The sequence below is a fragment of the Lolium rigidum genome, chromosome 1 (genome assembly GCF_022539505.1).
Source record: "Lolium rigidum isolate FL_2022 chromosome 1, APGP_CSIRO_Lrig_0.1, whole genome shotgun sequence".
Classification (NCBI taxonomy): Eukaryota; Viridiplantae; Streptophyta; class Magnoliopsida; order Poales; family Poaceae; genus Lolium; species Lolium rigidum.
This window is the reverse complement of record NC_061508.1, coordinates 216,997,401-217,025,345: the sequence shown is the minus strand read 5'-3', so window position 1 is coordinate 217,025,345 and position 27,945 is coordinate 216,997,401. Positions and strand designations below refer to the sequence as shown.

At 43.4% G+C, this 27,945-nt stretch overlaps 3 protein-coding genes and 1 pseudogene across 3 annotated transcripts; 1 reads left to right on the top strand and 3 right to left on the bottom strand.

The window, feature by feature from the left end:
* Positions 1-462: 462 nt before the first annotated feature.
* Positions 463-4,369, bottom strand: LOC124690026. Its single transcript, XM_047223472.1, has 3 exons — positions 4,134-4,369; positions 983-1,059; positions 463-744 (listed from the first exon to the last, which is right to left on the bottom strand). The coding sequence occupies exons 1-2, from the start codon at positions 4,307-4,309 to the stop codon at positions 984-986; spliced, it is 252 nt and encodes an 83-aa protein (XP_047079428.1). The 5' UTR covers positions 4,310-4,369; the 3' UTR covers positions 463-744; position 983.
* Positions 4,370-8,115: 3,746 nt separating this feature from the next.
* Positions 8,116-11,295, top strand: LOC124690015 (transcription factor ILR3-like). The gene is made up of 5 exons (XM_047223462.1): positions 8,116-8,297; positions 9,634-9,696; positions 9,791-9,868; positions 9,949-10,111; positions 10,767-11,295. Exons 1-5 carry the CDS (start codon positions 8,173-8,175, stop codon positions 11,058-11,060), a joined length of 723 nt encoding a protein of 240 aa, XP_047079418.1. The 5' UTR covers positions 8,116-8,172; the 3' UTR covers positions 11,061-11,295.
* A 5,435-nt stretch (positions 11,296-16,730) lies between these two features.
* Positions 16,731-19,212, bottom strand: LOC124654950. Its single transcript, XM_047193926.1, has 2 exons — positions 18,628-19,212; positions 16,731-17,656 (listed from the first exon to the last, which is right to left on the bottom strand). Exons 1-2 carry the CDS (start codon positions 19,210-19,212, stop codon positions 16,937-16,939), a joined length of 1,305 nt encoding a protein of 434 aa, XP_047049882.1. The 3' UTR covers positions 16,731-16,936.
* A 343-nt stretch (positions 19,213-19,555) lies between these two features.
* LOC124683155 lies at positions 19,556-20,328 on the bottom strand (annotated as a pseudogene).
* Between the last annotated feature and the right edge of the window lie 7,617 nt (positions 20,329-27,945).

Here is a 27,945-nt window from a genome sequence, read left to right as displayed (position 1 = left end):
GTAATCTTGCTTTCGGTGGAAATTGCCTAATAATCCATCATGTATAACAGCAGCAAACACTTTGTTTTTGTTGTAACGAAAAAAATAGTTAAGCAATATTTATTTGCTACAGACTGATTTGCATCAAAAATAAATAAAAAATACAACAAAAGACATGTGTTTAAATTGCGAATTGGATAATGGTTTCTTGTCCTAACAAGATCATCACCCGTGCATAATGATAGAAGAACACCTAGGCAATGCATTCCACATACCCGATGTGTGCACTAGCTCTCTGAAAGTCCATGGGATTTCCTATCGTCTCCTGTCAACTCCATCGAAATCAGGTCAGATTTCGATTAAGCATCAACTTTTCGTTGTTTCAGTTTTTTTGGAAAATCAATTTTAGATTCGCAACGTGTCATTTTATGTGCGGTTCTCTTTCGGTTTCGCAGGTTTCCTAACCGGTGCTCAGAGGCGTTCGTTTTGGCAAAACAGCATCTTCAGTGGATCCCATTTTTACCACAACTAATTAAAAAAATAGAAAAATGTGTACCCTTCGTGAGGCGTCATTTTCTTTGACCTAGTTGAGAAAACAAGAGATAGAACTGTATCGACGAGACCAAATAGATCCGAAACTCATTCCACCTTGCAGAACAGCTAGACAGAAAGCTAATCCAACCGTGGCCCAAGCGTCTTCCACCTTGCACAACAGCTAGACAGAAAGCTCATCCAACTGTGGCCCAAGCGTTGAAAGATATGGAACTGCAAATGAATAAGAGATAACACCAAACAAGTTAAGACATAGCTACATTGGTATCCTTAATTAATTAATATCTCAGTATCTGCCTTTCACCACAAAGTAGCTTCCAAGCAATGAAATTGAGTTGTATTAACAGGAGTGAAAAAGTATCAGGCTGAAGTTACAATTACTTGAAAATAAAATTATGCCAATTTGAGCAGGCAGCCCATTCAGCTAAAGCTGATTTAACAGAAAGCTCACCTTAAACTTGTTGCTGCTTCTTATCGAGAATTTTCTTCCAGCGCTTCTGATCGAGTATCATTGTCATGTCTTGCCAGCTGAGATGAGCAAACCATATGATTATACACCGACAGTTACAAAGGATTTAAAAGGTGTATTTATATGAAGAAAAATATAGTAGAGATCCCAAATACAAAGTGTGTTCACTCAAGAAAAATAGGATTATTTCTTAATTTTGACAATCAACTAGCAAGACTCCAGGTTTCTAAATGCGCTGTCTTATTATCGCCTTCCCTATAAAAATAACTTGAATGTATCGCCTTCCCTATACAAATAACTTGAATGTACACGCCTTGAAACTGAAGTGCTGACACACATGCCTATGCCATAATTCCATGTGACAAGCTTTTGCTAGTAAAAAACACACATGGGTGGGTGCAATCATTTGCTTTCGTGGAATTATGTTGGAACCAATCTCGTTATTAGTGTTAAGTGTATATGACTGGACCATGTTTCAATTTTTAGTTTCTGTTAACACTAGAAGCCGAGTCGCCTGGCAGATCAACATGGAGGAAAGCGTAGGAGCTATTTGCTGAGACTTGGTCCTGTACATGCATATCCAGTGTGCGTGTGCGTGCGTGTGCGTGTTCTCATGAAGGACCGGTTAATCAGTTCAACCAAGCTCCTAGTTTAAATTAGACTTGCAGCTGAAGGTCCAGGGTACATTGAAGGTCTGCATATGCATCTCATGAAGGAAATAACATGATTTGTTTCCTTCTAAATAGTACTAAAGTTGCACAATACAACAGGTTCATTCGTACGAGTTCCACAAAACAGCAGGTTTTACTTTAACTCCACATAACACCATATCAAATGTTTCTAACTTTCTACCAACCTGTAGAATGGCATCATGTTAGCAAACTAATCTAAAACAGAAGGCCTAACTGTTATCCATTTAGCAGAGGATCACATCAACGGTAGTTGATGCGTGAAACAGAAGGAAAAAAGGCAAAAGGAGTTGATGAGTTAGTCTTGCCATTATAGCAGATAAGCTATCATATCAATATGTACGGAGCCAAATAAGACATGAGAAAGAGAATTTTTTCAAATGTGAACAACAAAAGCAATGTCAGCCTGCAGGAGCCAGACAGCAAAAATACCACACACCGACAGAAAACACACAAAAAAAATTCACTTCAATCATACTAACAAATATAGTACAACGAAAACCAAGAATACAGAAAATGAGGATATGCAAGAGGTTATTACAACAGTCGAATCCATCAAATTGTTCTGAATCAAATGAGGTTTACACTAATGATATAAGTGCTGCCAGTGGCGAGCCCAAATGCTGACAAGTCCAAAATTGAAGAGGATAGGCGAAACTAGGAATGAGAAAAGGGATAAAGGACATCGGGCATGGTCAAGCCTGGTGCATCATGAACAAAATTAAATTGTCTTTGGTGCTATGCAAAAACATTCGCTACACCTGGTGCGTTGCGCACCATAAGTCACTAGCTGTATGGGAGGAAAAGAGGGTGGTGTGTACAACATGTATATACAACGAGAGGAGGAAGAGATTTAGTCAAAAATTACAAGCCAGTCCATAAGAGTCCAAGACTCGTCCTTCAGTCTAGCAAGTTAAGCACTCTCTTAAAGAGATGCTTCCGTGACTCTACACTACCAGTACTCTAATTGATCAGTTAATAGCAATTATAGACTCTCATTCAATTGAAATAATGGGAAACAATAGCATTTCTATTTAGACGTCTTTCATCTATTAATTCCGTAGGAAAGAAGTAAGAACCAAAAGATTTGTAACAAAAGTTCTCGAGAAGAGTGTGGCCATGGGATTGTGGCTGAAAAACAGTACTACATGCCACTAGGGAACTAAACCATGGGCATGCGCAAGACAAGGCAGCTGGGAAGAGAAGGATGAAGCTTGGGGAATATGCTAATACCGTACCAAACATGTTTTGTGCATGAACATTCACCAATCAAGACCCACACAACCACTATCTTCTCTGTAGCATAAGGAAAATCCTACGTCTAGACATTTCAAGGGTTAATTGTGTGGGTTTTAACCTACATTTAAGTACCATCTTTGCTGTTGTTCTAAACACATATGCACCAGGTAGTATACGGGTGAGTGAGTATTTTTTATGTTTTTTTTAGAATAACTCAAGTTCTGGAGAAGAGGTGCATTAAATAGACCACCTATATTTGCAACCTAAATGGAATGGAGATAAAAACTGGATATTCGATAATGGTTTTGTTCAGGTCAGCTGATGTGTTGAAGTTCGTAGTTGCTTCAGAAATAAATTGGCAGCAGAGCTTCCTAGTTTAACCATCTAGTTTACAGAGAACAAGAGCATTCCGTCTAAACCTATAGCTCGGAAAATCATCTTATATATTTCATACTTGCAGACAAGGTGTTGCCTGTTCCACATAACTTTACTGTTTTCCTTTGCTGAATGAATTAATTTCAGCGCGCATTGAAACTAGGGCACTCCACTATAGACTTACAAAACTCGCTTATAAAAAAGTAAGTTCAACAGCCCAAGAGGCCAAAGACTGCACCGCGACTGTCAGATGATAAATTATGCACCCTTAACCTCAGAAAAGGATGCACGTACCAAACTAGGGGTTTATGGCAGTTAGATTTCTCTGTCTTTTCCTGTGCCACTACATTAACACTAAATTAGGTCATGTAGCAGCTGTGTTTTTACAAGTGTTAACTGTATTGTATCCTGTGATTTAAAAATAAGTAACTAATAACTTCACTTGCTAAGCTGAGCATGGAAATTAAGGTTAAGGGATTGTCAATTTGCTGTATACAGAGAGAAAGGTTTGACGAAGGACAAACCCCGCACATGGTCTAGTCCCACACAAAGCATATCCGATGGAAATATGATCTCTTGATCCTACATGATAGGTGCTAGTGATTTTGGTCGACTACCACTTGCACAAATCAGATAATCATTGCAGACACATATTGTTGGATTAACTAAACTACCTTCAAGAAGACAGATATCCAGTATGGAAACTACTAGGCAGCACAATAGATTACATCAGCCGAGCACGCTAACCCAGTTCAAACAGCAAGGCAGCTCTAGAAACGAGAATTCATATAAATCTGACCGCAAAGGGGCGGATAAGTAGAACAAGGTACCTGTGGGGGAGGGACTTGAGGTTGGAGGCGAGGGAGGAGGCGTGGTGGTGGACGCAGGCGGCGGCGCCGAGGGCGAAGGCGCCGGTCCAGGTGGAGACCAGCCTCTGCGGGTCAGAGTGCGGCACGGCGGGGTCGCCCCTGTACGCCCGCGCCCAGTAATCGTCGAACTCGCCCATCCTCCTTCCGAAACCTTCTCCTTCAAACCTCGATGTGGATGGGGTTGGAGTCTTGGAGAGGATGAGACGAGATTGGGGGAGGGATTATATGCCGATTGCTTGGAACCAGGGCCGGCGCTGACCCATGGGCCATGGCGACCAATGGGCAATGGCTGATGGCCCAGGCCCCACGCTTGGGAGGGGCCCATACTTTATACCCTGCACTGCCTGCTGTTTTGTGTTAGCCTGGATTTTTTTTTCTTATTCCAGACGCCCATCGAATAGGGAGATTTTTTTTTTCTTCGAAATGGGGTGTTCCCCTGCTTCTGCATCATGATGATCCACACGGCTCTTTATTAAAAGATTATTCAAAGTATCATTGTTTAGAAGTCACACAACCTCGAAGATCGATACAATAATCAACCGTCGACAAAAACCAAGAGAAACATACTAAGACTACACATCAACATAGCCTTTTAGTATGTCGCCAACCAGCCTGGCACAAGATATCCTGAGCGACCATCAGGAGCCGTGTGCATCCAGAAACCATGGCATCCCGCTGCCCCTCTGGAGAGAGTAGAGCCCACAGCTGGACCCAGTGGGAAACCATATGGATAACCTGCAAGAAATGAAAGGAGGTTTTGTTATTAAAAATAATATCATTTCTGGCCCTCCAAATAGACCAACATAAAGCAGAAACCCCAATTCGTATAAAAGCCTTAGATTGTCTATCTACTCCATTTAACCAATTACCAAACATATTAGTAACGTTGGTTGGAGGTGGAAGATCATATGCAAAATTAACCGTACGCCATAAGATCTTAGCTAATGGGCATTCAATAAATAGGTGATGAATAGTCTCCTGTTCCCCATAGAAAACAGATTTGGTACACCCATTCCAATGACGTTTAGCTAAATTGTCCTTAGTTAATAACACCTTATTACTTAAGAACCACATGAAATTTTTTATCTTTAGGGGGATTTTGACCTTCCATAAATATTTTCTGAGGAAAGGGGTATGGTCACACATAAGATCTTCATACATCGATTTCACTGTAAACAATCCATTTGTTGTCAAGTTCCAGACAAAATGATCATCCTCTTCACTCAATTGTACGGACATAAGTCTCCGACACAAATGTAACCAGGACTTCCAATTATTACCAATCAACATACGTCGGAATGTAATATTTAGAGGGGATTGTGTTACCACCTGAGCCACCGTAACATTCTTATGATGAATAATATTATAAAGAGACGGATATTGCTGGGCCAGCGGAGTGTTCCCTAGCCAGTTATCTTCCCAGAAGCGGGTATGCAATCCATTACCCACTTTGAAAAATCCCTAGCGAAAAACTCCTGTTTGACCGCCATTAAACCTTTCCAGAATGCGGAATCAGAGGGTCTCGCTTGACATGGAGAGGAAACACTCCATCTAGGAGAGGAAACACAGGCAAGGATGCGATCGATCTCCATGCATCGGCCGCCTGAATTTGTCGATAGGGTTTAGTTAAATTACCATAAACACGGAGTTCGTATGCGAAATTGGCGCCCGTTTTAGTGAAGGGTACAGAGACAGTTTCGAAAACCTAAAATTGGTGACGTAATTAACACAAACACTTGCCATACTTGATGGATTTGGACAAACCACGACTTTATGGATTCATAAAAGACAGAGGGGAGTTCTAAGAAGATTCTAGAGGTGTCCAAAAGTTCTTGGATCAAAGAGGTGTTATCCTATGACCAAGATTGCATCTTCACATCTATATATTGAGAGGAAACTGCCATCCTTTCAGCTCCTCGTGGGTTCGACACTTAAATACTTATTGAATTGTACTACGATAATCCTCTACACTTGGGGGTTATTAGCGTCGCGGCGTCTCCCGCTCTTCCCGACACGTGCAACATTTTTCCCTAGCACATCTATATATTGAGAGGAAATCCTCCACACTAGCACCAAGTTCAAGGGAGAAGAAGGGGCAAGGGCCGCTGCCCCCAAGGTCAACCGCCGCCCCTCTAGGCGTCGCCGCCTCTCGTGGCCGCCGCCACGGGGATCTTCATCGCCATCTTCTCCACGGGCTGCACCTCTTTATCAACACCCTCAGCACCATCTTCATCTACCCCTTTGTAATCTCTTGGCAAACATGATGTGTGAGACAATCTATCTTTTTCCCATGATGTATTGTACCTCTATGTTTTTGTTTGAGTAGTGACTTGTTTTTGGCAATTGTGAGATAATTTGTTGATGGTTGCATATAAGTATTTGTTATCTTCTATAATCATTGTTTGAGTAGTGACTTGTTCTTGGCAATTGTGAGATAATTTGTTGATGGTTGCATATAAGTATTTGTTATCTTCTATGATGATCTTTTGTACTGATATATGAGTGCACACATATGCATGAGGTTGTCACCGTTGCATGATGATAGGAGGAGGGACATCTAGAGCTTGACATAAACCATGTCCCAATTCTTAGATTCATGTTGTATAAATTCATGGTTAATCGTAACTATGGGGACCTTTAAACTTACAGTGCTAGTTAGACTTTATGTCTTAATAATTTTCTTGTTTTTTTCTTAATTAGCCTTGGGATTAATCACTAGTTGTGCAATTGCTCATATTAATGGATGCACCTATATATGCCTCGTTTCTAGAAGAAAACACTGAATGAACTATACTAAGCTTCGCTAATTGTGATAACCACACAAATAAAATAGTAATTTGCAAAGACACTTACTCCCTTGAGTTAGTTTCTCTTACTCCACTTCATATCACGTTACTTATCTTGCATTTTAATTTCTGCACTCATAATTTTATAGTAGAAATCTCTTCACACGCACACTATAAATCGTAGATTTTATAGAAGGCCATATAAGTGGGTCATATGCTTTAGATAATAGATAGTTTACCTTTAGCTACTCGTGGGTTCGACACTCAAATACTTTTTGAATTATACTACGATGATCCCATGCACGTGGGGTTATCAGTGTCGCAACATCTTCCACTCTTCCCGACGCGTGCAACATTTCCCCCTCGAGCTCGCCAGCGCCTGGCCACGGAAAAATGGCCGAATCGAGCATTCTCGTCGGGCCATGTTTTTCCTGAATTTGAGAACCATGCTATGCAGGGAATATGTTTTCCTTATAGGCAACCAAACAACCGTTTTTTGGTTTAAGAGCACCTCCAGCTGCGTCCCCAAAGCGTCCCCAAATGGCGCCGACGCGAATGGTCACGCGGCCATGCACGACGAGACGCGTCACTGCGTCGCTTGGGAAAGCTAGACGCCATTAACGTCGCTTAACCAGAGGTAGACGACAGGGTTTTAGACTTCCGTGGCGCTGACGCGTCGCGTCTCCTGTGGAGCGGGAACATGCTCGAGACGCCGGACACCGTATTAGATCGCACCGAATTGAAAGGATCTTTAATACGCGCGACTGAAAAAACGAAATTTTATCCAACGCCCAAATATCTTTAGAGAACGCGGCTAAAAATGGTCTAACTCATGCGAGCTAGTCCATTATTTTTGGGAGTGGCCTTTGCTACCTCTAGGCATGGGGACCGGGAACCTAGCCTACCTGGTGTGGTGCGGCATCCCGACGGATCTCGCCGGCCCTATCAGTCGGCGCCACCGCGCCACGTTAATCCCCCCTACGCCTCACCTGCTCCCATCTTTCTCCCAGCCACACACAAATATCCAAACTTTAACTAATCAAAAATAAATAAAAAACCGACGCATGGGCCCCACGCCCACCCAATCTTTCCCGAACACGAGTCGTCTAAAAATCAAGCGAAAAGAAGCGAACCGAAAATAGTAGCAACCCAGCGAAAAGGTTGGCGGAAAAGTCTCCCACCTTTACGCGGCGACGGCGACGGCGACGGCGGCGATGTCTCTCCCTCCGGCGGACGGCGGCGACGACTGGTTCCTCCACTGCGGCATCCTCGAGGACCTCCCGGCCGCCGCCTGCGGCGCCTTCCCCTGGGACGCCTCCGCCTCCTCCTCCAACCCAAGGTCCGCCCTGCGCTCTCCCACCTGCTTCGGCATGTAGATTCTCTGTTTCCTGTTGATTTTAGAGGTTATCGGTTTTCGTTGGATTGGATGCTAGACACGGCGTGCCATCTCTCGCCGGGGCGATGGTTTCTAGATTCAGGTCTGGTCGCGAGGGTGGCTCGATTTGTAACAGATCAATACATGCCCGTTTCCCCCTTCAATAAAAAAAGAAGATCGATACATGCTCTTTTGATACTTTATACGTAGCTCGTCGAGACGGTTACTTTATCTGTATCTTAGGGCTTCGATGAATTATGTTTTGCAAAAGCTTCTGATGAATTATTGGTCATAATTGATGTGACGAGCAGTGTTTGTTCCAGCTGTTTGGGAAATAGATCAGTTACTTTGGGAGGGAAGAAAACTTTGGTATATATGACATGCTGTTATGTTGCCGCGGGGCATGGTTGTGGAGTTGACTTATTCATGCGGATCGGTGGTGCGATCTTCCTTTAATGCAACGAGTGTTTGATGCGATTGGTTGCCTGTCATAACCTCTGCTGGTATATCTGACTCTGATGCAAGGATCTGTTAATGGTCTTCTCTTGTAAATGGGTGAAACTGGATTGTCTTGGATCGTGATGACTGCCAATTCTGGATGGGTTAGGATCAAATCTAGGAGTACTTTCTGGTTTGCTGAAGATGTGGATGAAGTGTTCCCCAGCTTACTCAAAACGGCGTGCTGTGTGCACAGATGCTTGTATAGATTTCTGGTTAATTTATCTTCAACTGCTTAGTTGGACTTCACTAGTAGCCCCACTGTTTTGTACTAGTTATATACACTAAGAATTTTTTTATATGTGTACTAAGACTGTAGGATCCAGATTGCTGACTAGGTTATGCAGCACATATCACATATGGGAAATAGACCAAGATGCACACGTTTACAATTGTTGGATTTTCCTTGCTTTTGGGTCTTCTAGATGTGTTTTTCTTTTCTTGTGTGCATCATTGGTATCCATTTCTGAATTGTGACACTCCCATGCTAGGGCTTACTTTGATTCTTGCTGTAATTGCATGGAGATTGTTAGGCAATCCTAATTTCTGATAACGAACATTATCTTGTCATACTTGAACTGAATTGTAGCAGCAAACAGATCTGGTTCTTCTCTCATGAATGATGAATTTGCTTTGCGCCAAACTGTAGTTGTTCTAAATAAAGATCTTTTTGAACTTAATCCTTTTTCAGTTAAGTATAATTTCAGAAATGGATATAAGCATTATTTTCCTTTCGTGAACATCTGTCTGTTAAGTATTATCTTTATACTTCATTTTTATTATTATACTGTTATAATTACAGTGCAGAAGTAGGCAGCTATGTGAACAATCCAGATGTCTCCAAGGATTCTGGCAGCAACAAACGGTCAGGAGCCATTTTACTTTATAGTAGAGCATGTGTATCAGATTATTGTGCTTCATTGTGAGATCTGTAATTGGGAATCTATTGCAAATCACAGCTTAAGGTCAGGGCCCTGCGGTAGGCCGACATCTAAAGCTTGTAGGGAAAAAGTGAGAAGGGACAAGTTGAATGACAGGTACATCTACCTTCAGTTTTGCTAGTTTTAGATGGAAAAGAGGTAGTCCGTCGATTTTCAATCATTTCTATTATTGATAGGTTTCTTGAATTGGGCACTACTTTGGATCCTGGTAAGCCTGTAAAAGCTGACAAAGCCGCTATCCTAAGTGATGCTACTCGCATGGTTACTCAGCTTCGTGCTGAGGCGCAGCAGCTAAAGGATACTAACGGAAGTCTTGAAGACAAGATTAAGGAGCTCAAGGTGAGGCACGCGTACATACACTGTATTAACAGACTCACAACCTGCTATAATCCAAAAGCTTATAAATCGGGAAACCTGTAGTAGCTATTAACTTGAAGACTTTTTTCTTTTGACCGAAACACCATTTGTAGGGGAATTATGTTTAAAGCAATACCAATTTTTGATGAATCTGGAAAGCAATGCCCTTTTATTTCTCTGTCCCACTGATCTGTCCAGTGTTTTTCTACTATGTGTCTATGGTCAATTGGTAGCCAGAACATAATTTAAGCTTTGAAGCGTGGTTTGCCGTCTTCTAGTTTGGATCATGGAAAAATGTATTCCATCATGGAATACATTTCTGGTTACACTTATTCACTTAGTAATGTAGTTAAACCAGGAATACTAACATTGTGGCCAGAAAATACAAATCAGCAGTTTGATTGAGCTGACCACAAACTACATATCTGGGTTTTGATATGTTATACTGCATACTACTGCAGAGCACAGTGCATATGTTGTTCAGGCTAGACATTATCTTTTTCTGATAAATGTACTTACTATCTTTTATACGATGTGAAATTCCTGATATGCTCATGGACAGTGCCAGATCTGTTAGTGCAATCATGTTACTCCCCAGCTAATATCTGTACTGATGTATTATCATTTTAAATTGCAGGCAGAGAAGGATGAACTCCGAGACGAGAAGCAGAAGCTGAAACTAGAGAAAGAGGCTTTAGAGCACCAGATGAAACTTATGGCTGCAACTCCAGCCTATATGCCTCATCCCAGCATGATGGCCTCCCCATTCGCGCAGGCACCAATGGCGCCCTTCCATCCCCATGGGCAAGTTCCGGGACAGAAACTGATGATGCCCTTCGTTGGTTACCCAGGATATCCGATGTGGCAGTTGATGCCGCCCTCTGAAGTTGACACCTCAAAGGACAATGAAGCATGCCCACCGGTTGCTTGATGCTTGGATTGTTAGATCGTGTGAAATCATGTTAACCTAAAACAGCATAGTTGTTCGATCCATTGTTTGCGCATAGTCTCTCTGATTCAAATTAGACTATTGTTCTCACAGCTGTAGTTTTTTATTGTTGACGAGAATACTGGCATTTGTGCGCTCTATAGAGTACTACTACTACTACTCTTTAATCTGTACAATACAGTTTTTGTGGAGAAAGGAAGAATGCTCGTTCTTGTTCTCTACTCTCCCTCTATACAGAAACAATAACTAATTGAGTGCCGTGTTTCTTCTCTTATGATTACTGAAATAGTGAAATTCATCCCCCTCTGGCATGCTACAAATTAGTCAACCAGGACCCAGTCTACAAGGCAGTAAGGCCAATCAGCAGGAGGGGCTGGTGCTGATGGTCGTCGCCTACGCACAAGCCACCTGGTGCGCCGTTTTCACCTGGCGCCCCATTCGTCACCACCGGCGACGGGCTGTCGCAGCCAGGCGGCATGACCCTGAGCAGCAGCTTCAGATGAAGTAGCGTGTCCGGAGGCCGTGGAGGTCGACGGTGTCCTGGCCGGTCCGGAAGGTGCCGGAGATGTTCTTGGACTCCGCGCAGGGGAGGTAGCCGTCCTTGGTCACCTCCACCACGTCGTGCGCTGCCGGCGAGTCCTTGAACACTGCATCGCAAGCACATAACGGAATAGTTCTTTAGCATTTTTTTAAAGAAACAACGGGACTTTGCTGTGGATTTTATTAATCAAACAATAGATAACTTGGCGGACCATCTCTAGACACTTAAACTGGATAATAATACATGAACATCCAACTTTACTAGGCCGCGCAATTCCTCTATTGATCGCTAATGCTTCTAGTGTATTTGCATCAATCGCATACGGAACCGGGTCACTGCATGTAGCAATAAATCTACCAGAATCATCTTTGATAACCGCACCAATCCCTCCTGAGGGACTTTCTGGATTAAAACTTGCATCTACATAGACCAAGACATGTCCCTCTTTCGGTTTAGACCATATGCTCTTCTTCCTCACTTCGTTTCGAACGTCAGCAAGCCTGATCGTCATGGGTGATTAGCTACATAGTTATCGATGTGGTCACCGGAGCAAAAGCTGACGGCGGAGGCCCAGGCTGTGTAGCTGGGCCGTGCTCGGCGCCAATGCTGCCGCCACAGTCACGATCGACAACGGCGACGGCGAGCAAGGATTTATGTACGCTCGCCATTATTCTGGCAGGTAGCACCGTAGCAGCTGAGCTAAGATCGATGTGAAGCCGACCCCGGTAGCGAAGAAGCTGGAACCGGAGGAGAGATCTCTGCCGCGCACGATCAATTTGGACGTGCGCTAAAGTAATGAGGTTGCTTATTAATTTCGGGGTTAGGTACACCGTACACGTGTATGAAATGGTCAGTCGATTGCTTAGATTGACCGATTAGCTTGATTAACCGCGTGGAACAAATTAAGATAAAGTGCTTAATTAGTCGCGGTGATGTCTTCAAATGATGCGGACTCGGTCACTTGCTCCTGAAATGCAGACAGTAAAGTCATTGTGCCCGATTCGTGTAACTCTACTTTTGACTGAAACTACACAATAATATGGGTTGTAAAACAGCTATAAAACAAATGAACTACTTTCTCTATTCCAAAATGGAAAATGATCCTATTCCCCCGGAGGCTGCGCCATTCGCAGCCCCCGGGTTGCGCATCGTCTGATCCTGCAATCCTGTGGACGTCCTGCTTTACACGCGTCACCCGTGGGCCCGCACTCAACGAACAACAGCGACAGCCCAACCTTATCTTTCCGGCCTCGTCTTCCTTCCTCTCTCGAACCCCTTCCATGGCGTTGGATTCCTCCGCCGCAAGCGCTCGTCCCGCTCCGTCGACTCGCCCCCCACACAGCCCGCTAGCAGGAGGGTGTCCCACTGCTCCACCTCCACCCTACACCAGCGCGCGCGCCACCGGGGTTGGAGGCCATGGCGTCCCGCAACCGGCTCCAGCCTCCCCGGCGTCAACCTGGTGCGTGGCCCGAGATGGAGGCCACATCGGAGGCCCGATCCCAAACTCCGCCGGCGTCTGCCGTCACTGGAGGCCGCGAAGGAGCCCCGCAAATCCTAGCTAGCCCCGGTGCCTGCTCCCGCCCTGGCCGAGCAGCTCCGTGCCTCATATCCATCCTGCTGACATGGCCAAGCTCCGCCTGGTAGCCGTCCGCGTCGTCGTCCTGGACGCCGCCATGGGGCGCACTGGCTGGGCTCCGCCTGGGCAACGCACTGATGGACTGCAGGAGCTCGTCCTCCTCTCTCGAGCGTGAGGGCGCTACCTCGCCGTGTCGCCGAATCCCAAACTCCCATCCTAAGCCAAGGCTCCTCGCCTCCATCTCGGCCGCCAGCGAGCGCACCATGGATTCCCGCCACCACTCACCATGTATCCAGCCGCTCCAGGGAGTTGCTGCTACTTTTGACACCCGACATTGCTACCGACGGAGGCCAGCGTTGCTACCTCAGGCGTCCGGCGTTGCTACCGTCGGAGGCTTGAATTTTGCTACCTTAGGCCTCCGGGGTTGCTCTTAGCAGCAACCGTTTATGCTATCTTAGGCGTTCTGCGGTGCTATAGGGGGAGGTCGACTTTGCTACCTTAGGTGTCAGTCGTAGCTACGACGGTTCCGGGTATTGCTGCCTTTTGGGTGGTGTTGCTGCCGGCTGCAGGCGAGGTCTCGGTCGATACCCCGATGAGGTCTTTATTTTGTGGATTTTGCAACATATGGATTTTTTGCTACAATTGCAAAATATATTTGCTGATGTCTTTGGCGAGGTGTCCGTCGATGTGTCTAAGGCTGGTGCCAATGCCTCACCTCACTCTCACCCGCCACGTCAGCTTTTTCCCTCACTCTCACCCCACTCTCACCCCACTCTCACCCCACCTTGCCAATGCACGGGCTATAGTGCCATCTCTCACTTCTCTCTCCTCCACATCACCATTTCCTTTTCACATTAAGTTATTTCACTCGATTTATTTTAGACATTCAAAATAATGCAAATTATGTTTCTTGTTTTTCTAAATAGCCTATATGACAAGTGTGTACTTGTGTTTGTATTTTGAACTGAAAGAGTAATCATTAGTGACCGAAAATCATACTGGTTAGATTACAAACTTTCCAAAGTTTGTTTGAATCAATTTGGTAGCCTAAAACGATTTAAAGAATAAAAGAAGGAAAGAAAATAAAATAAAAACTGACCGGCCAGATCGTCTCCTACCTCCAGATCGCAACAAGTTCGTGCCGTTCGAGCGCTGCCGCTCTCGCCCGCGTCGCCGTGCCAGCGCTGCCGCCCGCCTCTCGCCTCGCTCCCGCCTCGCTCTCGCCCCCAACGCGGGCGGTAGCCGGGCGGCAGCGGGCGGTACCGCCCGGCGCCAGCCGCAGCGCCCCGCGCTCCCGTCCCGCCCCACTCCCACCCCTCTCTCGCCCGGCGGCGGGCGGTACCGCCCGCGCTGCCGCCCGCGTTGGCACCAGCCTAAGGATATCCATTTTTTTGCTACAATAGCACACACTGTTGCTACAACGTTCTCCGGCGCGATGTCTCCGGCAAGGTCTTTGTCAATTTTTCCGATGATATTGGTTTTTGCTACATTAGCACTTTTTTTTTGCTACAATAGCATAACATTTTTTTGCTACATGCTCTCCGGCGAGGTCTCCGACGAGTCTCCGGCGAGCTCAGCCTTTTTATTTGATTTCATGACTGAACCATTTTTTGCTACAATGTAGCAAAAGCGGGTTATTTTTTGCTGCCGGGAAGTATTTTTTTTGCTACATTCAGTAAAAGTAGATCTGGCCGTTCAAGGTGGGTGATCCGATTCGACGGCTGGCGACACGGGGGCTGAGAAATCAGATCCCCCGAGTGGCAGTTTCCTTCCAAAATATAAGATATTTTTGTAGACTAAACAGCCGGAAAGTGCTTTTGGCTCCTAGCCTCCGCTGCTCTACTGCTCTTGCCGTTTACAAAAAATAAAAGGCATTATTATAAGTTATCAGAAAAAATAAAATTAATTCTAGAGATTGCCAGCCATACATTTCACAATCATGCAAAATCTCAACCTGGAATTCTTTTTATCTTGTGATAGACAAAATTGACAAAATCTGATATGTTTTGAAGATTTGAAAACGTAACTGCTCAAATCTACACTTGTGCCATTTTGTGTAGCTCAGAATATGAAGTATTTGAAATTGATATTTTGGATGTTTGTGGGATACACATTGACTATATGCGGATTTTTTTCAGAATTTTTTAAAACTCAAAAATATGATTTTTGATTTTTTTTTTTAAAAACAAGATCACTGGTGCCCATGTACACCAAATATCCGTCCCTAAAAAGCTTACAAAAAATTATATTTTGAAACGGATGTACTACCTCTTCCAATGAGCAAGGTCTATAAATTTAGTCCAAAGTCTAAGTTTGACAAATATTTTAGATAAAAAGATGGACATATTTGACACCAAATCAACAGATTCACCATAAAATTTATTTTTACAATATATTTATTTAATATGTAGATGTTGATTTTTTTCTTCTATATATTTGGTATAGTAGAAAGGTTTGACTTTCAGCTAAATTTATACGCGTAAATCATCGAAACAGATGTAATAGTACTTTCTATGTATTTTCCAATGGCAGAGTTCCTGATATGTTTACAAAAACTGTAGAGAGAGACTAACTTTTACTATTATCGATTGTACTGTCTTCGTTTGACGTGTTTAGTCATTAGAACTTCCTTTTACACTGAAAAAGCTCCTTTTTATGCTATAGTCTTCTAATTTTCCATTTTCTCGGTATGTGCCCTGCACATGAGGTGTGAAGGATGATTAGTCTGCTATCCAGCGGCCAGTAAGTGGTGTTACAAAAACTCCCATGTTAACCTCCATTAAAGGAGAAAACAAAGCCAAAAAAGGAGAGAGGAAGAAGGTCACAATAAGAAAATGGAGTATCTCCCCAAGCCTGGAAGTTCAGAACCACCAACTTTTCTGATTGAACCTGTAATTTCAGCATTCTTTGTGAGATTGTTGGAATTATTAGATCTTGTGCTCTGAATCTTGTTATTATGATAGTAAATTTTTGATGTAAAAGAGTCTCTAGTACGTGGTTATTACCTCAAGTTAGGATTTTAGACATAAAATGTTTGGTGTCTATGTGTTGATATTGATATTACACTTCTTTTTAGGAATGTTGATGTTACACTTTTATGCGGAGATAACCTAGTACTTGTATTATCTGCCATGAGAACCTAGTACTTGTACTAGCAGTTTGCTGAGAGGATTCAGGACTTGTCCTAGGTAGCCAGTTCATACTCCATTCTCCATATATGTTGATAAATGAGTTTATTTCTGAGATGACCCCTGATCGCTAAGTTAGTACACATGTCATGCTGAATATATACTTTGCTCCTCTGAAATTTCCAGATGGCTTTCAGTGTGTTCTAATTCCCAACAACAAGTACAATGCTGGCTAATTGATCCGAACATCTCCGACTAGCAACAAAAGGGACCACTGCGCTGATTTTTCTGAGATTCGTATCTCTTTATGATATTTGGTACTCGTGGAAGTATATTTCTAGTTGTAATATAATTTATAACTATGGGACGATAGGAATAGAATGCTAATTGATCAACACATCTCTCACTAGTGGAAAAAGAGATTTCTCTGATATTCACGATTAACAAATTCAATTATAGTACAATGAACGAATTACATCTGGTATTGTGCAGTTGATGTTATTATACATGAACATCGGCACACATCGACGACGACGTCTCAACCAAATGGTGAAATGGAATAAAAAAATGAGAAGGCAAGAATATCGTGAAGTACAAACTGCCGTCGCTGACACTAGCAAAGGAGCACGAGACCTGCAACCACGACGGCTGCCAATCTGAGCCACGCCACCGCAGACCGATCAACGCCAGCCGCTGCCGGGGCAGAGCTCGACGGAGATGCTGGCCGGTTGCACCGCAACTTGCCCCTTCGCATTCGGCATTGCTGCTGCGGCGGCGGCGGTGGTGGCGGCGGCGTCTGCTGCGAGCTCACGTTCACTTGTAGCTTCATGCCGGCGGCGCAGTGCCCGGGGACACTGCAGATGAAGTACCGGCTGCCCGCAGCGGCGAGTGGGATTGTGTCGTTGCCGGTCAGGTACGTCGCCACAGTGTTGTTGGAGCCGTTGCAGGCGTCGTAGCCAGACTTGGTGACCTCCACCACGTTGTGCTCCGCCACGGTGTACTGGAAGCGGAGCTGGTCGCCGGCGTAAAGCTTGACGCCGGAAGCCCACCGGGTGTAGTTGGTTTTGAGGTCCCACGACCCTCCTGGCGCCCCGACGGTGTAGCTGGCGCCGAGCGCCGTACCGAGCAGCGTCGCCGTGGACACCACGACAAGAAGGAGAGCTCTGGTAGCGGCCATGATCAATCGATTAGACACACTGACAATGATCGAGAAGAAGATGATCGGAATTGAAAGATCGAGCAAGAGATCGAAATGGCTGGATGAGTGGTGTGCTGTAAGAAATGGATATGGAATATATATAGGTGACACACGGGTCTTCCAATCTTCAGGTGGCTGTATACGTTACGACTGTGTCAGAACTCAGAACAAACAAACTAATGCTTGACTCGATCAAATTTTCTTTTAGAGAATGCACCCTGGATTGACTCGCTCAACTAATTAATTAGCCAGTGGTTCGTGCACTTGTGTAACGGTGGGGCTGATGGAATTGTTGAATCGTTAAATAACCAATTGATCAATGGGAAGCTGCTAGCTTGCTGCTACTCGATTATCATGTCAACAATATGAATCTCTCCAGTCGTAACCACTTGTTGCATAGAAATTAGACGCAACCAACCAGCTAAGGTAACTTGTTCCCAATATCAGTATCTTGTTCCTAATATTAGTAATTATTATAAGCCAATAGCTGCTTCACCGATAATGTATACTACCTATAATCCAAAATATAAGTCTAGGGAGTCGAAAGTTCTATTTGTATTTTTTATTATTTTTTGTGTTCTTTGTCCTGCTATTGATACTAGTAGAAAACATGGCTTCCGTTCGGAGACCCTGGGAGCATTAGTCTCGGCCGCATTACGAACTGGAACTAATGTGAGCGAGGACACGCGGGGCCACGGCCACCACTAGTCCCGGTTCGGACAAGACCTTTAGTCCCGGTTGAAGACACCAACCGGTACTAAAGGTCCATCTCTATATACCCCATGCCCTTCCCAAGGTTGTGAGCCAGAGTTAGCTTTTTTCCCTTCTTAGTACAAGAGGTTTATGTTGTTGCTTTCCCTTCTTATGCACAAGAGGTGCTCGATAAAATGCCTAATAGCGATGCCACTTGAGTTCACAGAAAACAAATGCGATATGAATTGCTCGAGCCACACTTAAGCTTTCTCCTCTTTTTTTTCTTCTCGATCGAGGTTAACAACTTTATCTTTTCTTTCATCCGTCATTGATAAAATGCATGTGTCCCTCTTCACTATTCAGTATGTTCTGTAATGGTTTTTGATAAACTTAATTATATAACGCAGATGAACCGGCAATGGATCTATGGTGACCGACACCATAACGAGTTCATTGCGGGCCGTTCCAGGACAGAAACTGATGATGCCCTTGTTGATGCCACCCTCTGAAGTCGACACCTCAAAGGACAATGAAGGAAGTGAAAATATCCACGGAGTTTTGGACTCCCCTTCCGCTCCCGTCGCCCCCCTCCCCTCGGGCGACCGGAGAGTCGCCTCCTCCCCCGTCTCAGCCCCGCCCCGTCCTCTTCCTCGTCGCCGGCCAGAGCTGCCGGGAAAATCTCGGGTGGTGCTAGCGGTGGCGGTCTCCCCTTCCCCCGCACGCTTGGAGGGCCCGACGGGGTGGGGCCCGTCCTTGTGGTGGGGAGGCTCGCCGGCTCCTCCTCGTGTTGGCGCAACTCCCGCCATGGGGGGCCGTGCGGGCGGCGGTCGTGGCGTGGCGAGGGTGTCGCGTGCTGCTGCCTGACCGTCGGCGACCACAGTTTTGGGCCACCTCGGGCTCGACCGATTCTGGGCCTGGTGCGGCTCCCAGCATGGCCGTGGCGAGGTGGGCAGTCCCGTCGAGGTCGCCTGGGTGGCGCCTAACCGCTGGTGCGGCATGGATTGGGGGTGGTGGCGGCGGCCAGATCCCGGCTTGCAGTGTGTTCTAATTCCCAACAACAAGGACAATGCTGGCTAATTGATCCGAACATCTCCCACTAGCAACAAAAGGGACCACTGCCCTGATTTTTCCGAGCTTTGCAACGAACAAAATCCGATTATAACACAATGAATTACATCTCTTTCTGATATTTGGTACTCGTGGAAGTATATTTCTAGTTGTAATATAGTTATAATTATGGGACGAAAGGAATAGAATTCTAATTGATCAACACATCTCTCACTAGTGGAAAAAGAGATTTCTCTGATATTCACGATTAACAAAATCAATTATATAGTACAATGAACGAATTACATTTGGTATTGTGCAGTTGATGCTATTGTACATGAACATCGGCACACATCGACGACGTCTCAACCAAATGGTGAAATGGAATAAGAAAAATGAGAAGGCAAGAATATCGTGAAGTACAAACTACCGTCGCTGACACTAGCAAAGGAGCACGAGACCTGCAACCACGACGGCTGCCAATCTGAGCCACGCCACCGCAGACCGATCAACGCCAGCCGCTGCCGAGGCAGAGCTCGACGGAGATGCTGGCCGGTTGCACCGCAACTTGCCCTTTCGCATTCGGCATTGCTGCTGCTGCTGCGGCGGTGGTGGTGGTGGCGTCTGCTGCGAGCTCACGTTCACCTGTAGCTTCATGCCGGCGGCGCAGTGCCCGGGGACACCGCAGATGAAGTACCGGCTGCCCGCAGCGGTTAGTGGGATTGTGTCGTTGCCGGTCTGGTACGTCGCCACGGTGTTGTTGGAGCCGTTGCAGGCGTCATAGCCCGACTTGGTGACCTCCAGCACGTTGTGCTCCGCCACGGCGTACTGGAAGCGGAGCTGGTCGCCGGCGTAAAGCTTGACGCCAGAAACCCACCGGGTGTAGTTGGTTTTGAGGTCCCACGACCCTCCTGGCGCGCCGACGGTGTAGCTGGCGCCGAGCGCCGTACCGAGCAGAGCGCAGCCGTTGACACGACAGCAAGAAGAAGAGCTCTGGTAGCGGCCATGATCGATCGACTGGAAACTGACGATGATCGGGAAGAAGATGATCGGAGCTGAAAAATCGAGCAAAAGATCGAAATGGCTGGATGAGTGGTATGCTGTAAGAGATGGATATGGGTGATACAACCACCTGAATATATAGGTGATCGATACAAGCGTCTTCCAATCTCCAGGTGGTTGTACACGTAACACGTTACGACTGTGTCAAGACAAACAAAGTAAAGCAATGTTTGACCCGCTCAATTTTTCATTTCAAGAATGCACACCCTGGATTGACTATCTCAATTAATTAATTAATTAACTAGTGGTCCGAGCACGTGTGTGACGGTGGGGCTGATGGAATTGTTGAATTGTTATTAGACTATTCATAGTGGGAGTAATTAAGGTAGTAACATAGATCTGCATGCATTGCCAACTAGATTAATTGATGACATGGTATGATATTAAATGAAAAAGAGATGGTTATGGACACTTTTCAAGATAGAATGAGTCTACAAGCTAATTAATACACTCATGCATGATACTACATCTAAGTTATGAAGGTAGTAACATAGAGTAGTGTTATATGCATGACACTACTATATGTTACTCCCCACTATGACTAGTCTTAAATAACCAAGGATCAATGTGAAGCTGCTAGTCTGCTACTCGATCATCATGTGAGCAACACTCGTTCCCAATATTAGTAGTACCTCCGATCCATATTAGTAATCGCTAGTATGGATGTATCTAGATATATTTTAATTTTAGATACATTCATATTAGTGAATAGTGATACTTCCTCCGTTTTTTAATACAAGGCCGCTACGTTTTTGTGTCAAACTTTGACTAATATTTTAGTTAATTAATTATAATTATAAGTTATTCAGAAGCATATCATCGGAAAATTCTTTTAAATGTGCATCCGATCGTATATTTTTCGATGACATGTAACTCATATTTAGTTGATTAATTTATTAGTCAAAGTTTTCCTCAAAGATGAAGTGGCCTTGTAATCAAGAATGGAGTAAATAATATGAATCGGAGGGAGTATTAGTAATTATTAAGAGCTAATAGATGTTTCACCAATAATGTATTGTACCCGTTTTCAAATAAGTGTATATTTGGACATGTCTTAAGTTAAACTTTATTAATTTGAACCAACTCACTAGAAAAAAGTAGCAACATTTATGCCACCAAATAATATCGTTAGATTCGTCTCTTGACATGAAGTTCAATAACATGGTAATTTGATATCTCATATGTTGCTATTTTTGTGTGAAAAAATAATCAAATTTAAAAATATTTGACTTCTAAAAAGGGAAACGTATACTTATTCACGGACGGAGGAATTAATGGAGGGAGTATACTACCTTAATCCAAAATGCAAGTCTTTTAAATAGTTGGTGCAGTGGACCATCTATATTTCAAATATCTAGTATGCGTATCAAGGAGATGGAATCTTTAGAAGATTGCCACTTTGTGCGCCGGTGACTTAAAACGAGTGCACACCTTCCAACCACACGACCTGGCTCGTGCATGTGCGGAACGCACAATGTAGCAACCCCAACAGAAGATTGCCACTTTACCGAGGCTCATCCCAGGTTTTAGGTTTTGAATTTGGGCGCCAAATAGAGGAGTCGAAAAAATATTTTGTTTTGAGCACCATATGAAGGAAACAGGTTGCTCTGCAATCAGGATGGAGCTACAGTGTACTCACCATATGAAGGGCACATTCCCTTATAGCTATAGTGCATAAGCAAAAAATGACACCATCAAAAAATAGGTGTAAGCTTGTGTTGCTTGTTGTTTTAACACCAGCGAATATTTATTATGGCTTCGCCCCTGCGTGCAATCCTCCATGCTGCCATTAGGATTAGACCTTGATTCATAGCCCGCAGATTTCTAAAGCCCAACCCTCCTTCACTTTTTGGGGAGAAAATATATTTCCATGCCCTAAGGAGGAACACCCACTAGGCGTTGTAGCTGTTGAAATAAATTGCCTACATCTTTCCATCAGCTCGGTCTTTTGGAATAGTTGGCTAGTGCATGCAATTTAATATGGTATCAGAGCAGGAGGTCCTAGGATCAAATCCTGGCCAACGCAAGAATTAAACAAAAATATTGCGGCTCCCCAAACATGTGAAATATAGTTTTACAACATGTACTTGAGATATTCAAAAGAAATTTTGAGTCAAAGTACCACCTTTAAGACTATACAATATTTTATTCATTGTAACGACAGGTAAAAGTCCAGCCTGAATTCTTTATATCAATAATACCTCTATGGTTTTGTACATCAATTGATATAGAAGTTAGAGACCTTCTCCTTTTCAAAAATAATATCAGCACCATGGTATCAGCATCAACCGATACAGAGGCCCGTGGCCGACTACCAATAGAGCGAGGGGAATGTTTTATGCTCGTTCGACAACATTTTTAATCGTCTCCCATGAGCTGACCGACGCTCTACCTGGTGCAATATAATGCGCAGTTGCCGCGAATGCTGCCGCCAAATTGCCACGATGATGGTAAGGACGATGTTAGATTTCTTTGTTCACTTCACTTTACTTACGATTCTCCTCACGAGAGGCGTAAGCATAATAAGATAACGTGAAGCCGATCGCGGTAGAGAAGAAGCTCGAACCGGAGGAGAGATATCTGCCGCGTACCATCAACTGGTCATTATGCATACGTATACTCTATTCACATAGAGGTTATAGCTACTACCTCTATCCCAAAATGATATCAAAAGTTTATCTAAATCAAATGTATCCAGATATCTTTTAATATTTTAATATATCTAAATTTAGATAAACTTTCCACGTCTTTTGATGGGAGGGAGTACTTAATTCCAGGAGTAAGACGGGTCACAGGGACGTGGACGACTTGGTCGATCCGTCGATTGCTCAGGTAGACGAATTATTTGAATTACCTTGTGGAGGAGATTAAGAGTAAGGTGTTTAGTCGCCCTCATGTGTTCAAATGATGCACGTGTCCCGACTGGGTCGACCGTCGCCGCGATTTTGCGATATTGAATGATCATCTGCTAGCTTTTGAATCTCTGGCCAGAAAACGTGTATGCGGCACAATAGGAATAAGCTGCCGACTAATTCTGTCCTAGCTATCTTAGGCTACGGCCGCCAACATAAGTTATCCAACACCTAACCCAAGAAATAAAAGAGGGGTGCACGTGCCACGTTCTCCAGTCTTATAATTCCGCTGGAAGTGTTTTCGTTGGGAAGGAGAGTAATTCCGGCATCATTAGATCCACACCACACATATAATGTACTCTCTTCATACCGATTTATTAGGCCACTACATGTATTTTAAGAAATAATTACATAACTTTTAATTTGGTCAACAAGATATGACACATACGCTACAAAAAAAAACGCAGTGGCCATCACGCATATATCTTACTCCCTCCGTCTCATAAAGTTTGTTTGAGATTGTCAAAATTTGAATATCTCTAGAGGCTATATATTGCCTGGATACACCTGAATTTAGACAAATCTCAGACAATCTTTGAAAAACGGAGGGAGTACTTTTGTTGACTACATTAATTTCAAAAATCTCGAAGTACATAGTATCCTAATAAACCTATATTGAGAGAATATGTTATATAATTTATTACCTAAAGGTTAGGCAACACCAGACAACAAAGCCAACAGTCAACCAAAAAACCCTGCTAGTGTATCCTTTCACCAGATTAGCACTAACTCTATGGTGAAATACATAAACAAATGAAAAAAAATACATGACTCATGTGTCAAGCATTCAAGAAGGGATATTGCCAGTGTGCCAATAATGACGAGTTCAAACAAAAGATGATCTCAAGGTTTTCATTGGAAATCCGAGCTTTGGGACACTACCTTCGGCAAGGGCATACAGAGGCCTCGGTATGCCTCCTTTTATATATATTTTAAAAAAACCTTCAATAAGGGAACGATGCAGGCACACGCTGATATTGTCTTATCAATGATCTAGTGTTTGCACCACGGTATGCAGAAGATTTGTTGAAGCTGCCTTTACCATTACTACTTGATTGGCTAACGATGCCTAGCTAGCCAGATCCTGCTGGAAGGGATACCGGAAGTCGGTGATGTCTCATACTGTCACAGTTCCAGTCATTGCCACACTAGTCGTGACTTGATGGCTCTGGAACAGACGTAGTGCGCAACACCTGCTAGGGACATGCATGACATGCCGTGTGTAGCACATGCCAGCCACATCTGGGTTGACGCTTGACGTTATGTGTAGCACCTGCCGAGTCAGAGGAAACCTGATCTGAAATTGGAGAGAGCTTCCATACCACCATTGACCTCAAAACTATGGGTCCAAAAAGAGGACATCTCATACCGACTTCAACCTCGATCATCATGTCACACATCACATTATTGACACAACCTGCTACTATGGTTTTTAAAGAACTAGCACAGTGGTCCTCGCAAATGTGAAGGCATCATTTTTTTTCTTAGAGAGATAAACATTATATTAGTTACTCGAGCTAATCATGAAAATAAATATATAGAGCATGGTTCAATAGCATCTAAGCCCTAGACCAAGCCATGTTTATTTCTTTCTTTGAAAGAGCTAGCCATGTATTCTTGTGGTGCACACAATCTGTTTTTCACTGTATTTGGAAGCTCTGTGTCGGTAACCTAGAGGGGGTGGGGGTTGAGTAGGTTCTACAAAAATTTCCTTGACTTATTTGCAATTTAGGCTATGCGGATAAATAAAGTGGTCTAATGCAAACTAAGTGGAACACCCTATATGGCAAACTACATATATCAAGAACTTCAAGCTCGAAGGCTATCACAAATTAAATAAGTAGAAAGAAATAACCGAAGCACGCGGAGACGACAATTATCCCGATGTCCACTTCCTTGAGGGGAAGCTAGTCACCGTTGGAGAGATGCGGTTACCACAAAGGACAACGAACGCCATGAAGGCTCACCTTATTCTCCGTGAGATCCTTCCACCAAGTAGGACTCCTTTCCACTATGTGAAGACATTAGGGATGCCTTCGATCATGTACAAATTTCCGGCTCAATCACAAGTTAATCGCTCCCAGCAACTGCTACGCCTAGGAATCCTCAACCTCCAAGAGTAACAAGATCGAAAACGAAAACTTGATACAATGGCTCAAATCGAAAAGTGTAAAGTCGAATGAGAGAGGATGAACTTTGAGATGCACGGATCAACTATCAAAATTGTTGGACGAATCACAAGGGATCTAAGATTTTAGGTGGAGAATAGCATGGAGTTCTTGAGACCTTTGTCAAAGAGAATCTTTTTTTTCAACAAAGAGCACATATTAATATCAAAGATACCAATTACACCCACCTCTGCAACAATTCATTGCCTTAGCGGCATTACGGATACACACAACCAAAAAAACTAAGAATTACAGAAAAAGAAAAGTCCCACTACGGTGGTTTAATCCTCGAAACAGCAGCACTAACACCACCAAGACAGCACCAAAAGTACAACTTCTTCAAAATAACGCCTCCAAGAAGGGAACAATGCACAAGCGATGTCGCCGTCCGATCAAAGATCTGGGTTTTCGCCCGATCTAGGTTGTCAAATAGAATCTGGATCAATAGAAATGGCAAAGGTAAGTTTTCACGAAATTGAAGTTGCCTTATATGGGCAAAACTAGCCGTTGGAGGCAAAAACCGTTGCTACCAGATAGAGCTAGCCTAACTTTTTTTTTTCCGGGGTTTAATTTGGTGTCCTTCAGATACTTGTGATAATTTTCTGCCAAGAAAGAACTCGAGAGCAGATTTTGGTGCACCCGAGCATTAGTGCTCCTAGTTTTTGAAATATTTAAAAGTTGTACTTCTATTTAAAAATTCACAAAGTTTATTATACAAATATACACATGTCCTGAATATTCATATGAAGTTTTGGTAGAAATTGTATCGTATTTGAGCTACGAAAAAAAGGTTTATGGTTGTATGAAGGGATAGAAAACTCAAATTCTTGTCAGAAATTTATATTAGTTTGTATAGCTCAAAATACAACATATTTTCCTCTTAAGTTTCTACCGTACCTTTAAAATGTGTATATGTATGCATTTATTTAATTTCAGATTCTTAAAAATCCCACAAATATGTTTTTCAAAAACTGAGAGCACTGTGGTGCTCATGTTCCAAAGACAGTTCTCGTAAAATCTTGAGAAAAAAAATTCAGCACAAGTACTACAATCAAGTCGTGATCAACCTCAACCCGCTGCCAGAGTGCCAATACAGAGTCAAATGTTTTGTTCAACAAGGTGAGTTGTCTAGCTTTCAAGCTCTCGTGTGGCTTTACTCTTTTGATAGTGTGCGCTTAAATGCAGTGTTATCAAAAGTTCAGAACGAGAAAATTTGCGAAGTCAAAAATCGGGAAAAAAATTAGCACAGTTCTTAAGTTTTGTTTTGTTGATCCAAAGTTTTTAAGTTTACATATTTTTTCATTTGAAATAATGAAAGAAAAAAAGAGAAAGTTTTACATAGGATGATAGGAATCCCGACACAAAAATGGGGATCCCTGGTGTACCTACCATGGTGCCCAACAACAAATTTCATCATCGAGTTCACAATGCACGGTAAAACAAAGAACTGAAAAAAAAAATCAGAGGCAGCAATACAGATGAGCTCTCCCTAGTGAAGTACTATGACATAGCCAGCTCTGCCGAGTCTGATGGGTTCTGGAGGTTGAAGACAACCCTGCTGCGACAAATCAGGACTGTTCGTGTGGGATCGGCTGAGAACAGTGCATGCTCGATTTGTCGAAATAGGGCAGCTCCCTAGTGAAGTATTTGGGTAACTGAAAATGAATTTGATCATGATTTTGAACCATTCGTGATTGTGATGGACATTAAATGGTGCCACCTTTAGCAAAAGCTAGCGATCATTTCATGGGTCGTTGGCAGGTCAATTCGGATCTGTTAGTCGATTCGGTGCATCGATCAGGGTACTCCTGACACAGAGTCAAACAAATGGACTTGTTGCTACCAGATAGAGCTAGCCTAACTTTTTTTCTTCAGGGTTTAATTTGGTGTCCTTCGTACACTTGTGATAACTTTCTGCCAAGAAAGAACTCAGGAGCAGATTTGGTGCACGCGAGCATTAGTTCTCCTAGTTTTTGGAATATTTAAAAGTTATACTTATATTTAAAAATTTATAAAATTTATTACTCTGTATGAATATATACACATGTCCTGAATACTCATACGAAGTTTGGTGGAAATTGCGTCGTATGTGAGCTACGAAAAAAAAATATGGTTGTATAAGGGGATAGAAAACTAAAATTCTTGTCAGAAATTTATACTTTTTATAGATCAAAATACAACAATTTTTCCTCTTACGTTCTACCGTACCTTCAAAATGTGCATATGTATGCATGTATTTAATTTCAGATTCTTAAGAATCCCAGAAATATGTTTTTTTTTAAACCGAGAGCACTGGTGTTTGTGTGCCAAAGTGCCAAAGACACTTTTCGTAAAATCTTGAGAAATACAAGTACTACAATCAAGTCGTTATCAACCTCAACCCGCTGCCCAAGTGCCAATACGGAGTCAATGTATTGTTCAACAAGGTGAGTTGTATAGCTTTCAAGCTCGTGTGGCTTTACGTACTCTTTTGATAGTGTGCGCTAAAATACAGTGCTATCAAAACGAGAAAAAATGCTAAGTCAAAAATCTGGAAAGAAAA